The 15,842-nt window shown below is 41.2% G+C and overlaps 1 protein-coding gene across 1 annotated transcript in view; it reads right to left on the bottom strand.

Moving 5' to 3' along the window:
- Positions 1 to 13,806: 13,806 nt before the first annotated feature.
- mdfic (MyoD family inhibitor domain containing) overlaps positions 13,807 to 15,842 on the bottom strand; it is a 56,242-nt gene continuing 54,206 nt past the window's right edge. The window contains exon 8 of the mRNA XM_013274699.3: positions 13,807 to 14,005. Coding sequence (XP_013130153.1) covers positions 13,902 to 14,005 — 104 coding nt within the window. The 3' untranslated portion in view covers positions 13,807 to 13,901. The remainder of the gene's footprint in view (positions 14,006 to 15,842) is intronic.

Below are 15,842 nucleotides of genomic sequence, written 5' to 3'. Positions count from 1 at the left end.
GTCATGGGTTGCTTAGATACCACATCCCTAGCGTGCGGTGAGGTGACACCTAATTACAGCACCAAGTCTGTATTAAAGCAAGGTAAATAATAGACTTTAATTCAGGAGAACGCAACAAGCACACAGCAGCAGTTTGTGTTAAAGCACAATTCAGACAAACAAAATGATCCAATGCAAAGACAAAAGGCGTGGCTCTTGTCAGTGTGATTGCTTCAGTTTACTTATTCATATAGGGACAATTAACATTTTATTTCTTCATGGGATTTAAAAAACATAGCGTGTAACCATAAAAGGAACGCAATCGCAAGACCTGTAAAAGCCATAACTGTAATATCCTGTTTTTGTTATCACATGTTTTAACTCTACCCATGATTAATGTGCTCCAAAAAACAACTAATGATATCACCCTTTCTGAGGAATTCCTTTAAAACAGCATTTATACACCCAGCTCAATTAATTGAAATTTAGACTAAATCGAAATTCCACAGACTGTAGTAATTAGTTTCTGTTCAAGTCACTGCCATGAATGCATACTATGTAGAACAACCTATCACGATATGTAGCGCCATATGGTCGACATGGCCTATGGGCTTTGTGAGAATCACTTCATGGAATGAACAGAACTCAAGCAAGGTGAAGCAGTGTTTTGTTTAAGGTGTAGGGTTTATAGACAGACGAGGAGACAGAAAGAAAAGAAGTCTTTCAGAAACAGATGAAAAGAAACCAAATCAGTAAGTCATCAAACTTAAGGTCAAGCCCAATGGACAAAGTAACACTATGAGAAAAAAATGGCCCAAACTGGACAAGACATTGAAGTATATCTTGTAGCCAAGAGAAACAATTGACATGATGTAGCCTACTACTGTATCCTAGTAACACAATGCCAGGAGGGGAAAAAGGGAAGAAAAAAACAATGGATGAATACATTTATTCCCAGACTTCAGTAACATTTTCCTGCAAAACAGGAAAGATGACAGTGGAGAGGGATATTCCACAGTTGCTAATCTGTTTCATAATAACCGGTTTACAGCAATTTAAGGAGCACTCAAGCTGAATCAAAGGGAATTTTAGATGTTTGCTTTGGATCACTGGTTTGTTCATCAGTTATGGTTTGTATGCAAAACAGGATGCATACCTGGTTTCGTGTTGTGTCTGCTAGATTCTTACCCTACCATCAAGATCCAGACAACTTTTTGTGAATCTTCTATTTCCCAGTTTTGGTGAGCCTGTTGAGCCTTTCAGCTCAAAGCATTGTGGCCATTTTCCTCTGATCTCTGACATCAACAAGGCATTTTCACCCAGATCACCGGATATTTTTTCCCCCTTTTTCAGACCATTGTCTGTAAACACTGTTGATTACTGGATGTTTCTGAAATACTCAGATACGCCCATCTGGATCTGACCAACAACCACAACACATTTCACTTACCATATTTTTCAGGCTATAAGGCGCACTTAAAATCCTTTAATTTTCTCAAAAATCGGCAGAGCGCCTTATAATCCATTGCACCTTATGTATGAATTCTGGGTGTGTTTACTGACCTCAAACCGATTTTATGTGGTACACGGCACTCAAAAATCTGTCAAAAAATGACAGTACGACTGAGTACGACTTTGGTAAGATACGAAGCCGCGCCGCTTGATGGATTTTCTGAGCATTACAGCTACCGTAGTCAGGAGCCTCGCGGAGTAATCTGGGTCCATCTGATTCAGGTCCCAAAGTCAAACAAACACTGCGGCATCACTGAGAGTTAAAAACTGTCTAAATTCTTTACCTTTCTCTACCTTTGATAAAATGATCAGCATTGCTGCTTTACCGGGGGTAACAACTAAGTTTAACATCCAGGCATCCATGAAAACAGAATTTATTACTTTTAACGGAGTTAGAAGTTAGCAGGAAGTTAGCTCGCTAGTTTCCACCTAAACTTGATATACCATATTGAAAGATTTGTAAAAAAAAAACAAAAACATACAGCTCTGCTATCACTTCCAACATAAATGAAGACAGAAAACCTTAACAGCAGTGACTTTTGTAGGGTTACTGAAGTTGGACTAGCTGGTTTATAATGATGTGCTACGTGATCACTAACGACACAGCTGTGTTAGCATAACAGAAACACAGTGAAGCTCGATAACAGTTAACATGAGGGTTCCCGATGGTTAGCGACAAATGCAATTGCATGGCAGGACGCTGTAAACTTTAGTCAGGAGAAAAACTGAGATAATCCATCCACAATATGAGGTTAGTCATTAATATACTGCAACAACATGGGAATAGAGCAGCTGCGAGAGAATTCAACATTAATGAATCAATGGTACGGAAGTGGAGGAAGCAACAAGAATGAGTTGAGTAAAGTTTGACTTATCTGACTGTTTTGTTTTGTTTAATGCCCCTTATAATCCGGTGCACCTTATGGTCCGAAAAATACAGTAAATTACATTACTTCCCCATTCTGATGCTCAGGTTGAACTTTAGCAGGTGACCATTGCACGCCTACATACACTGACTTGCTGCCATGTGACTGGCTGATCAGACACTTGCAGACAGTTAAACAGGTATACCTACTGTCAGCAAGTGTTTCTGCTGTCAAATTCTACTAAAACAATGTTCCTGTCACTGTGAACACATTCACAGCTACATTTACCAGCTTTTCAATGCTATTTTACGGTCTACCTCCTGTGATCTTTTGCAGCAATGCCTTCTTTACCGTAATGTTTTTACAGTGAACTGTGACGTGGCCCCTACCCTTTACATCATTAAACACTGCAGTATTCAGCATGTTAACACCGTGAATATGAATGGTGACCAAACTTGATAAATCAGTAAGATCATATGACATCATGGTTGCCTGGTGGTAGGTACTGCTAGCTAAAAGTTGTTGCTAGACAACCAGCTATTGTAAATACATCACACATCCACGTGATTTACATTCCAATGAATGTTTGCAATTGCCAAAGGGAAAAATACGGAATTATACTGTAAACTGTTAAACTTTGGCATATTCAGTATGTGAGTGAACTTTCCCTTTATTTTTACATCAATTTGTTCCAGTGTACATAATGATTATTTGAAATATAGCCAAAAAAAGTTTACTACTAAAAAATGATAAAGTATTAAGAAAACTGACAATAATGTCTGACTACTTTTAGGATTTTTAATAAGCAGTCAGGCTGTGTAAAACTACTACTATTTTGAGGCCTTTGTTTTGCTTATTAGTACTGTACTAAGGACTGTGTTTCTGTACTTTGGAATAAACTACATCTAAGTTGTTTATGAAGCATGAAAAAACCCCTCTTAAAATTCTACTCAGTTCTCCATAACTACAAAATTGCAGGGTACCGTGCACACACACGTTCAAGTCTGTAACAGCTCCCTCTGATTACACATTTCAAAATTTATGTCTGTTTACACATGTGACCCTTCCACAAAGTCCAAAACCATCAAATCATTACTGTGGGTAACACTGTGTATTTTATCAGCATGACTGGATATTTTGGAAGATCAGAGCTCCATTTGTGGGCAACAATATTTTGGTGGTGACTACACTTAAACTGTCTCCTGCTTTCAGAAGGAGTTGGAGCTTAAAAGACCAATTTGAGCATTATACCTTGGGCATGGAAAAGAACATGGATGGATGGAAACAAAAAAAATCAATAAAGGCCTTGGTGGGATTCATGTGATTCTTCCATCACTGTTTTATGTCAGGTCCCCTTTTTTTAAAGAGGAATTTCTGTATTTCAAAACTGAATATGGCCCCCACACTGTGGAAGCACTAGTGAGGACTCCAATCTCTGTTTTTTACCAGCAAAGATTAAAAGATTAACCATGAAAAGTTAAAGATAAGCATAATTTGCCAAACCAAGTTTGTCGAAATTCTGAAGGATCCATCTAGTCTCAGGTACAGTCGGGGGGAAGGAGTCGATGTTTGCTTTCACCTGTCACATGAAGCCATTTCCTAATTTCTGACCTATGATGAACAAGACTCTGGCTTAGAAACAAAGGGCCCACTAACAAAGCTTCCCACTGAGAATTGACTACGGACTTGGTTGCTATTTACATACAGATGCACAGGCAGGAATTTGCATAATGTTTTTTGTAGCTTGGTGCTCAGGGGAGCAGCATTGTAACATATTGGTGCCTAATGAACTCTGAAAAAAATTGATTTTCCACAGAGTAAATTAAGAAATGCATTATAGCTGTTAAAGCAATCTTGGGGGAAATCGGAGCCTTCCTCTGCTAAACTACGCTTGATAAGTAATAAATTACATGTTACACTTATTTGCTTTAATTCATGCTAATTTTGCCCAATTAATGTATCACTGTAGTTCTGAGGGCAGCCACTGGAGATTTAATTATTTATTGGATTGCGATGTGTGTGTGTGTGTGTGTGTGTGTGTGTGTGTACATATGTGCTTGTGTTTTATCGCTGGCATATGATGAGTGTCTGAAATGTTTGTGGCTATTGTGGGGTACTTCATGCAACATTATTTGTTTTTTGCATGGTTTTTCCTATAATTATAAGCGTTTGTGTAAGAGCGCAAGCATATGTGAATGTCAGAGCACAGATTTAAATCCTAAATCTGCCGGGACTTCCTAACAGAGGCCTGATTGTCAGTAGACTCTGAAGGCTCTCCCTGCCTTTCTCTAACACACACACACACACACACTTGAACTAGTTTTGGCTGCCTTCCCATCCTTCCTTCCTCCTTCCACCCCCCTTTGCTAGCTAGCAGGGTGACTCATTGTTTACAAGCTTTTCACTCTGGTGTCCTATCACCCTGCTCTGACACTACTTTTCCATTTAATCACAGCGATTGCTTGTGGCGGCCACCGGGCCTCAGCCTTGCACTTCCCTCCATGAGCCGTCTCCTGTGTTGACTGTTTTTGTCCATATCTGGCTCCAGCTTTTCGTCACTTATCTTTACAGATGAGGTTTTTTATTCAGATTTGAATGTATGAAAATCAAAACAGAATTAACTGAAAATGTGACCCTTTGCCCTTTTAAAGACCAACTGACTTAAGGATGAATGCACATATGTCTACACATATACTGGATGAGTCAATGGAATCAGCAGGCCACCGGTGAAACCTTCCTTTGCGAGCATTTGGCAAAACAGCTGGAAAAATTTACTGATGAATTAGTCTTTTGTTTCACCAGGCTGCGCCTGAGATTAGGCCTCTGCTTCCCTCCTCATAACCTGCCCCTGAAGACGCTCCTCCCATAACTGAAATGCAAGTAAGCAGGCAACTTAATCCAACTATGTGCAGTTACATACTTTATGCAAATTCAGGCTTTACCTATAAAAAATGCTTCAAAAAGAATGACATGATGGCCTAGTTAGCTATCAGCCTGCTGTCAAACCTCATAAAAACTAAAAAGAAGTTAACGCTACTTTGTTTCTCTCCCATTCAAGCACTCCTTCTACCCCTCCACTCACTTCTGAGGCATCCACTAAGTATCTACCCCCATCAGACCAATATTAAAAAGCTTAGCTGCCAATGGTTTTTCAAGTAAATTAGAGAAAACAAAATCTCTCAGATTAGTCAATTAAGTGGCACATTAGCCCGAGACTTAATTAAAAGATAGCGGGGCATACAGTCTTTAAGGATATAGAGAGGCGACGGGAGTGTTTAAACAGCAGATTGAACAAATGGCACTTATTAAAAACTTGACTGTGAGTCACTTGACACCTCGCATATCCCCTGCACCTTGAGCTACATAAACACAGTGTCAGCTCCCTGGGTTCCTGCTATGCAAATCTCGGGGACGAGGAGAAGAGAGGAGACGCACTCGGCAGACAACATCCCTGCCTGAAACGTCAAGACGCCTTCCTAAAATCAGCGGCTTAGCATCTCACACTCTCTCCACACCACACGTGAATAGTGATTATTAATGTTTTTCAAGGCGAAAGGGAATTAAACTCCCCTCGAAAAAGGAAGTTTAGGTCGCCTAAAGATGCAGTTTGTAACACAGAAAGTCAGTTGATAGGTTTGGCTCCCCCTAGAAATGCATCTGCGTGAAACCAAACCCCTTCTGAGATAATATGTGTGTGTGCCTGCTTGGTGTCAACCCCTCTTTGAAAAGCATCCTTAATTAAACCTTTTGTTCTTCCGAAATGACAAAAAAGCCGAGCGAGGCGAGCAAAAGGTAGTTACTCTGTCAGAGTGCTAAGACTGAAGGTACACTAAAACATCACAGTTCACTGCTCATGTTGCCATTTCAGCGTCACTTTCTATCCGGAACAATGCGACAGCTGACAGCTCGCACCCAAGAATTATCACGCTAAACTGAATTATTTCTGCCACGTGTTAATTTATTAACAACCTGTGCATGCTCTAATGTAGACTGCATTTGCATATACATTTTTAACCTCAATCGTCTTGAATATTCTTTCTGGTGGGAGGGAGGGGGGACCTGGGAATATTTCAAACTGCCTTTTGTTGCTCCATATTTGAATTTTGAAGAATGAGGTGGGGAAGACAAAAAAAGGGAGAAAGACACATAAATCTCAAACATGTCCGCAGGGCAAATATCCTTTAAGGGCAGATATCTACACTTCATCACCTGGCAACATATGAGATGTGGCATCGCCGATCCAAAGCCTCCTCCTCCTCCTCACTTCTTCTGTGCTTGCTTGCACTCTCTCTCCTTCTCAAAGAGTGACTTCAGCTTTCAGTTATGTTCAAAAACTCCTGGCTTGTTTAGGTGGCTCCCCAGGACTATTCGTTTTAAAGATGAGCAAACATACAGTATTAATAACAGCCAATGAAATATTCGGATTTGGGTTCAAACGCTAGATTGAAAACGTAACTAAAAACATTCCCAGACATGTCATATGAGATGCGTTTTGAACACTTTAATCTGTAAAACTGAGACACGCTGTTATAGTTTGCTGTTTTTCAGGTATGGCATGCACATGAAATAAAGGAAACATAGCAAACGACAGGCACAATCTAACAAAGCATCGTAATGATGACTAATATGCTTAGCTGACAATGAAAATTAAGAAAATAGGTATCAAAGACAATATCCCATGGACAGCCTGAGAACCTCCTTTGTTCTCATCAGACATATTAAGCATGAAAAGAAAATTACATTTTTTTATATAACTGAACTACTCCAACCCACAGCACAATAAGTTTTAACACAATGTACACAAAAAGTTGTTTCTCAGTGTAGATGAGCAAACTGAAAATATGAAGCCTAATTGCAGTCCCTCAAATGTCCACTTGAGGCTGGCTCCAAAAGTGAGGTTGCTGATGGCTTCAGTTATTTAAAACACACCCTTTTTAAAAAGCTTACAGTCAGGCAGCTGTGACTCAGAGGTGGATGTCCATGCAGGCAGTAAGCAACAGCTGTCTGCTGCACTCCACCTCCACTGAGTCAAGTCGCTCAAGAGGGCCTCTCAACCATGTTTGTGGTGTGGGTGCATTTTGGAGCATTTTAAATGCAATTATCTGACAAATATACAGTAGCCCAGAAAGGTCAAATGTAATGCAACTTAAGGAAACACCAGAAAAAAGAATATTTCTATTTGCTTGTGTTTTCTTAAGGGCCACTCTAGAATTAACATGGATTGGAACAGACTGACGAATTTAGATGAGTGAAATTATAGGAATTTTATTACGTTGCTTAAAGCTGCATTTATTCTGCTGAACAGTAGGAGGGCTTCCCTTTGGAAAAAAAGTCAGTCGTATAGAAGTCTGAGGAAATTATCCTTCTTCTCACATTTAATATATCAGTGAAAACTTTAGGAATGGGTTAATGGCCTCAATGCTAGTTTAGCATCTTACTGAATACAGTATGATCTTAATTTTGGTAAAACATAAGCCAAGGTGTGACAAAAGTCATGGTTCAGTAGATTACTGTCCCCCCGTTCCTCAGTCAGATCACTGATGAGATCATCGCCACGTCAGGCTAAAAGAATCAAAAAGAAAGAAAAATTTATAGCAACAAAGCATCAGATTGAGGAAAAAATGTGATTTAGGTTGCTTTAGCTACCAGTATTACAGCCAGTCATGAATGCACAAATTGCGGATTATTTTTAGCGTGGCTTCACAAATGATGAAATCCTTGTGTTATTAGCTGAATCACATGGCGTTACTATCAGCAAATGTACTCTCAAAAGCGCCACTTTGTTGCAATCCGGTTTTGAGTGCGCATTCCATGTAGATTACTGATTGGCAGCGCTAACTCAAAATTTCAAGTTATTAACTCAAAATTTCGAGAAAATAACTTGAAATTTCGAGAAAGATAACTCGAAATTTTGAGTTATGGATACTTTTTTTTTTCAAGTGGCAGAAATGGGCTTCCATACCGAAGAGCACCTCTGAACGCACAAGTCAAACCTTGAACCAGATGAGCTACAGGAGCAGAAGGCCACATCAGATCCCATTATTATCAGCTAAGAATGGGAAACTGAGGCTACAAGTTGCAAGGTCTCAGCAAAATCAGACAGTGGAAGATTGGAAAAATGTCGCCTGATTTGATGAGTCTCAACTTTCAAATGGTTGGGTCAGAATTTGGTATAATCAACACGAAAGCATCCATCCTTCCTTGTATCAACGGTTTAGGCTGGTGGTGGTATGAGGATGTCTTCTTGGCTCACTTTGAGCTTCTTAGTAACATCGTTTAAACACCACAGCCTACCTAAATAGTGTTGCTGATCATTCTTATAACTTTATGACTAAAATGTATCAATATTCTTATGGCTGCTTCAAGGAGAACAACATGCCATCACACAGCTCAGATCATCTGAGTCTGGTGAGTGTAAATCTTATATTGTTTCTGAGTGCGTGTGAGTGCCAAGCCTTTAAATCAAATCAAATCAAATCACCTTTATTGTCACGTCACATGTGCAGGTACACTGGTACAGTACATGCGAGTGAAATTCTTGTGTGCAAGCTTCACAAGCAACAGAGTTGTGCAAAATACAATAACGTGCAACAAGCAAAATATAAAAATGGTTAATCTAAAAAGTAATAAATATATGTACCATATATAAAGGTATATACATTACTGAATGTGTGTACTAAATATGTTTTTCTACGTGTGTGTGTGTGTGTGTGTGTGAGTGTGTATATACATGTTTTACAAATGAAATAGAGTAAACAATAAAATAAGATATATAAAATATAAAATATACAGAGGTAGGTATGTGCAAAACAGTGGCATTAATGTACAGTATGGAGTGCATAATGTTGAAGTTCCAGTAGTGAGGGTGAGGTGTCTATGACGTGTTCAGCAGTCTGATGGCCTGGTGGAAAAAGCTGTCTCTCAGTCTGCTGGTACGGGACCGGATGCTGCAGAACCTCCTTCCTGATGGAAGTAGTCTGAAGAGTTTATGGCTGGGGTGACTGGAGTCCTTGATGATCCTCCCCGCTTTCCTCAGGCACCGCTTCCTGTAGATGTCTTGGAGGGAGGGAAGCTCACCTCCAATTATCCGTTCAGCACACCGCACTACTCTCTGGAGAGCTTTGCGGTTGTAAGCGGTGGTGTTGCCATACCAGGTGGTGATGCATCCAGTGAGGATGCTCTCAATGGCACAGCGATAGAAGGTCCTGAGGATGCGGGGGCTCATGCCGAATCTTTTCAGTCTCCTGAGAAAGAAGAGGCGCTGCTGCGCCTTCTTCACTGTCTTGTTTATGTGTACTGACCACGTAAGATCCTCAGCCAGATGTACACCAAGGAAGCGGAAGCTGCTCACTCTCTCCACAGCGGCGCCGTTGATGGTGATGGGGGTGTGTACTCCTCTGCACCTCCGGAAGTCCACTATCAGCTCCTTTGTCTTTGCGACGTTGAGGGTGAGATGGTTGTCTTGACACCAGTGGGTCAGGGCGCTGACCTCCTCCCTGTAGGCTGTCTCATCACCGTTGGTGATAAGACCCACCACTGTAGTGTCGTCCGCAAACTTCACAATGATGTTGGAGTTGTTAGTGGCCGTGCAGTCGTAGGTGTAGAGTGAGTACAGGAGAGGGCTCAGTACACACCCCTGTGGAGCACCAGTGTTCAGTGTGATGGGGGATGAGGTGGTGCTGCCCAGTCTGACCACTTGGCGTCTGTCAGACAGGAAGTTAAGGATCCAGCTGCAGAGGGAGCTGCTCAGTCCTAGATCCTGCAGTTTCCTGTCCAGCTTCGAGGGAACGATGGTGTTGAATGCTGAGCTGTAATCTACAAACAGCATTCTCACATACGTGTCTCTCTTCTCCAGGTGTGACAGGGCAGCATGGAGTGTCAGGGCTATGGCATCATCAGTGGACCTGTTGTGGCGGTATGCGAACTGTAGAGGGTCCAGTGAGTCGGGTAGTGCAGAGCAGATGAAGTCCCTGACCAGCTTCTCGAAGCATTTGCTCACGATGGGGGTCAGGGCTACAGGTCGCCAGTTCAGAGGTTAGAGGTTCAGTTAAGGGCACAAAAATCCTGCGATATGCATTCCTGGGTACTGGAATTCATTATATAGTGCAGCAGTTAAGCTGACATTGAGCACATGTTAATTTACAACATAAGAAGTTCCGTTCCACACGGGGATCCACGCAGGTGTTACCAGTGCACACCTGTAAACTTTCCCCTGCGGCGTGTGTACAAAAAAACTGCGCCGGCGCCTGGTTACCTTTCTCTTAATGTGCAGCGCGCACTACAAATCATCACAAACAAACTGTCAGCGTGTAAACAAAGATGCAACAGGTGATGTGTTTATTTGTAGCAGATGAAACAATTAAGGACACCTGACAGGCAAACAAACACGCCGAGGCAAAACATCTGGGGTTTAAGCACCCGCCGCATTGTTACTGTTTGTTGGGGGGGGGGACCTTGCAGAGACGCGACTAACAATCGAGTCACTGGGAAACAGTTTAACAGATCTGAGAAATGATTAATGTTGTTTGCTTCTTTGGGAATAGAGAAGGGAAAAAACAAAAGCTCTGACACAGCCTGAGTAAATTATACAAAAAGAAGAAGAAAAAAAATCATCTGAACATGTTTGTTTGATCTTGTTTTTCCTCCTGTTTTATAGAAAGCATCTCAGATCCAAAATGCTGCCGTGTGTGTGTGTGTGTATACGCGTGTTTGAGAGGTTTTGCCTGTCAGTCATGTTAACCCAATGTGAAGAGGCTGCTCCAAGCAGAAAGTTGAGTCCTATACATTTGCCACAAAGGCTGGTGTTATTAAGACCTTGATTCATGTTTGTTTTTCCTGCATAGTAAGCTAGTAGGGTCTGGGTGGGGTGGTTTGGTTGAGCCGGGTTAAGAGAAGACAGAAACATATATTAGCTCCATAAACATCCTTATTCAGGAGAACATTTCCCTTTATTCTCTTATGTGCAATTTAAAGCATTTCTGGTGGAAAAATACACACGGTTTGATGTACAATAAGGAGTCTATGTCATTTGGAGGTTTTATGATGAACTGTTCCAACGGGCAGTGCTGGAAAATCCACAAAAGCCAAACATCATAAAAAAAAACCCCATCTTGATTTCTGTAAATCAGCCAAAGACCAGCTCGGGCACCTGCTTTTATCATAAACAAATCCTGCTTTGTGCGCGGTTGTAAACGCTCTCATAAACTATAATAGAACAAGCAGGCCTGCCAAACAATCTGCCAATCACTCGCCAGATCCAGATGACTGGAGGCCAAACGCGAGTCCTCGCTCATTTAAGTGATGTTAAGAACAAACAATCAAAAGTGCTGCCCGGGAAACCGCAACAGCAAATGACATATAACAATGGTGACATCTAATTTATAGCTCAAGGAGTGTGTACAAGCAAATAAACAGCCATCCCCGATCCACACGTCCCTCTCAATTTGCTTCTCCCACGGTCTGGTGCCTTCAGACAGAGAGGTATAAAGGAAAATAGAAAAGTTGAAAGTGTTAAGCTGATGTCTTACTTACAGGTCCGTGGAAGTGTTGTTTTTTTTTTTTTACCCTCTCGGAAAGCCTGCTCAGGCATCCATGAAACACAGACCGCCTTTAAAGCAAGCACACAAACACAACACAGACACCAAAGCCTGAACAAGAAGGAAAAATCCCTTTTGCATGTAACAGTAAAAGATGCCACAACATCTTGGGGGGATGTGAGGAAGGGGAGAGGGGGTGTTTTCTGCAATGTTGAGGAAGAAAAAAATGATTGATGTCATTGTGGTTTTTGTTTTCCTCTCCATCCATTCCTGATTCTTCCGTTCTCCCGGGCAGATGTTGCTGGCGCATCTTCTCAGGGCACAGAAACTTTGAACCTCACCGTGCCCCATCCTGGGTTTTCTTTTGGTTTATTTTGTTTCAAATCTCATGATCTCACTGCCACATGTGATCTTTGCATCACCGCGGTGACGCCTCCAGGTAACAAGGAGATTAGAAGCAGTCAGAGGCCCGTGTATCACAGGAAAGCTTTAGCAAAAGGGGGTCTTTAAATATTTAAGGTATGAGTGCGATCACACGTTGTTGCTCCAAGACGAGACGGGAACAAAGAATACTAATCTTTCACTTGGAAATCATTCACATCGCAGTGCTGAAACTCTGCTTGCTGTCATTTCTCAGTGTTGAATTTAAGTTTTTGATAGTAAAGAAAAGTTAACTGGTGTGCAGCGTTTTCAGTTGAATGAGCATTTAAAAAAAATAATAAAAAATTCTCATTATTTTGCTACTTTTGCTGTTGGCAGCCACATGAAAAAAAAAATTGTGTGAGGGAAGTACCAAGCAAACAAATAACACATGGCGTAAGAAGGCAGGCGTCTTCGGCCTCTTGTCAAAGTCAATTAAAGTCCTCAGGTAATGACCCTATTTGCATTGTAAACCGGGCCCATGTGTGAGAGGGCTAATGGGGCCACTACCTGAGGAGATTAATTGAAAGTGACATTACTTGAACTCTTCTCTTTTTTTTTTTCTCCTTGCACAGCCTTCTGAAAGATCGTCTCATTTTATTTTAATGTCATGCCGCAAGTATAAACAGCGAGGTCAAACTTCGACGCAAGTGTGGAGGAGGGTAAAAGGACACTGTGGGGCAACAGAGCAGGTACACAAGTCTGTGCTGGGAGTGGTGCTGCTTCTTTGTGCAAATAAATGATTTCACTGGGTTCACACGTTTTCCACATTTCTAAGTTTAGAACAAACTTAACTAAGTATTAGCTCTCAAAAAACAATGGACACTTTGTTTTTGCTCTTTTGCTCTTAAGAAAGCTGACTGCTCTCATCATCACCATCTTCGGGAAACCAGATGATGTCAGTAATAAAAATAAACCAATGGGCTGCTGTCAGTGCTTTGAGGGGCCGGTGCGCAGCGGCTGTCCTGTAACCTGTATATCGACACATCATCCCAATGAGAAAAATGATGCGCATTCGAGATTACCAGTCCAGCACTGGCCATAGGTCAGTGCTAAATTCCTTAAAGAAACACAGCAGAATTTCACTGGAAACTTTTGGATAAACCTGATTTAAAAAGCAGCCAATGTCCTCCAGAAACCCTGAAAAAACTATTGCTAAAGAGCACTTCAAAACTTTACAAGTGAGATACAAGTTTTTAATGGCAGTAATCTTCTAATACACCAATTACTTCTAAAAGTAGTTTCCCAACAATGCTCATTAGTGCAACTATCCAGTATTTTGGCTAGATAACCACGTAGCAGGGAATAGCTTTGTTTTGCCCTACAGTTGGGTGTTCCTGTAATGATGTGACGTCACGTGAATGAATAGCTGTATTGATTTCAGAATCCATTACCAAAAATGCCACAATGTGACAATGCAGGTAATTTTTCTGATGTACCGAGGATGCAAAAAATTACACACACACACATGCTGACAGTTATTCTATCCGTATGATTACCTTTAATGGCACACAACACAATATTATAAATATGGTAAAATTAATCACCTCGAATGGTAACTGCCATGTAATGATGCCTATTATGCATCCTATATATTGACAAGAGGACATGGGGCTGGGGATGGGGGAAGCACATGTACCCACACTTTCTGCTGTTTTCTTTCTTTTCTTTTTTTAATAATTGATGTTCCACCTAGGGGGGAAAAAAACAAGTTGAATAAAGACACCCCTTCTCATCCAGTTTAATTAGTCATATTATTCAAAATTATAAAATGGTTAATATCTTATCAGTGTTCAACTCTCAGGTCTACCTCTGATATGAAAATGAACCAAGCAAAAACACCATTAATTTTCTCATCTGTTTTTTTTTCCCCACCCCCGTCATATACAGAAACAGCAAAAGCAATAATTTGTTCTCATGGCCGAGGGCAGAAGACTTTCATTTTCTGAGTGAAAGAGTATCCCACCCAATTGAGCAGAAAAAAAAGGGATGGATGGATGGATGGCTCAATACACGGCTAGACAGAGGAGGTGGCCAGAGCCTCATTCTAATTTATTTAATACTGTAAAAGAAATGACCTTGAGATCAAAGAAGTGCTGAATTTCTCCCCAGACGGCAAACAGAAACAATGGAGCAGTCCTAATTGTGACATTACAATCCAGCACACAGCGAGCGATCAGAGGGGGATTGATTAGAGGAGTAGAAAGGTGGAAGACTGTCTGAAAAGGTCACTGCACACTCTACCTGGAGTTTTTAATATTTCCAGCCTCTCACCCTCTCTGTAAACGTGGAAAAAAAAAAAGAAAAGAAAAAGTACAACTCCTGCGTGATTACAGACTTTCTGGATAGCAATATTTTCCCCAACGCATTAGTGAAATAAGATGGTAATTTCCTGGGGCCAGGGTGTATCCAGGCAGAAAATGATAAAAGGAAATAAAGACAGAATTGAAAGGGGAGTCTCTTCCTCTCTGTTCTTCTAGCAGAGGGGCTGATGTGGAGGTTAATTGAGGGGTTAACAGGGGGTGGTGTTGGCTGAAGGTCAAACTGCTATTCCAGTCAGCAGGAGGTCCCTGCTCCCCGGCGACCTCGCTGAGTGTTGTTGGCCATGTTTCCATGTTAACGCTGTAATGCTGTTCCCAGGCTGGCACCCTCACTAATAGAGAAAAGACCAGAGGGGGAAGACTGTGCGACACAGAGATGGTAAAGGGCAGAGGGTAACCAATGTGGCCATCACAAAACTCACACTTTGTTTCAGCTTTTAGTCATTCCACAAGGAAAAGGAAAACACATAATGTCTGGCTGGACTCATTAAAACATTTATCTAATGGAATCTGTTGTTATTGTTGTTGGAACATATCTGGACTAGCACGTAGTCAGGGCTGGATCAGGTGACCCTGAATTTTCCCTTGCTTACGATACAACAGGCCTAGGCTGCTGGGGGTTTTCCATGATGCACTGAGCGTTGCGTCTTCATTTACCTTTTTTCATCCCCTAATCTCTATACACCACTTTACATGTCCACAGTTGTGTTTGTCCCGTCTCCCTCCTCTCACCCCCAACCGGTCACAGCAGATGGCTGCTCCTCCCCTCCCTGCTGGAGGTTGCTTCTTGTTAAAAAGGGAGTTTTTCCCTCCCACTGTCGCCAAGGGGCTGCTCATGTGGAGTTGTCTGATTGCTGTAGTTTGCTGTGTATTATTTTAGGGTCTTTACCTTGTAATATAAAGCACCTTGATGCAACTAATGTTGTGATTTTGCACTTTATAATTAAATTTTTGATACAATTTAACAACAACAAAAAACTGTATACAAATAAATATAACGCATTTTAATGATTAAAATGTGTTATATTTGGTCACATGGAAAAAGTCATCCACTGTTCCGTTTATCAAAATTTCAAAGAATTAAACTGAAACCATTTCAAAAATGGGTTTCAGTGAATGGGAGCTCCTTAGAAAGTGTTCATACTAAAACTCTGGAGTGTGTTCAAGTTAAATGTTTCTTGTGGCCAAGAAGTGAAGCTCTAAAAAGC

Source organism: Oreochromis niloticus, linkage group LG17 (genome assembly GCF_001858045.2).
Source record: "Oreochromis niloticus isolate F11D_XX linkage group LG17, O_niloticus_UMD_NMBU, whole genome shotgun sequence".
Classification (NCBI taxonomy): domain Eukaryota; kingdom Metazoa; phylum Chordata; class Actinopteri; order Cichliformes; family Cichlidae; genus Oreochromis; species Oreochromis niloticus.
Note: the sequence above shows the minus strand (reverse complement) of the source record. Positions and strands in the feature narration are given on the sequence as shown.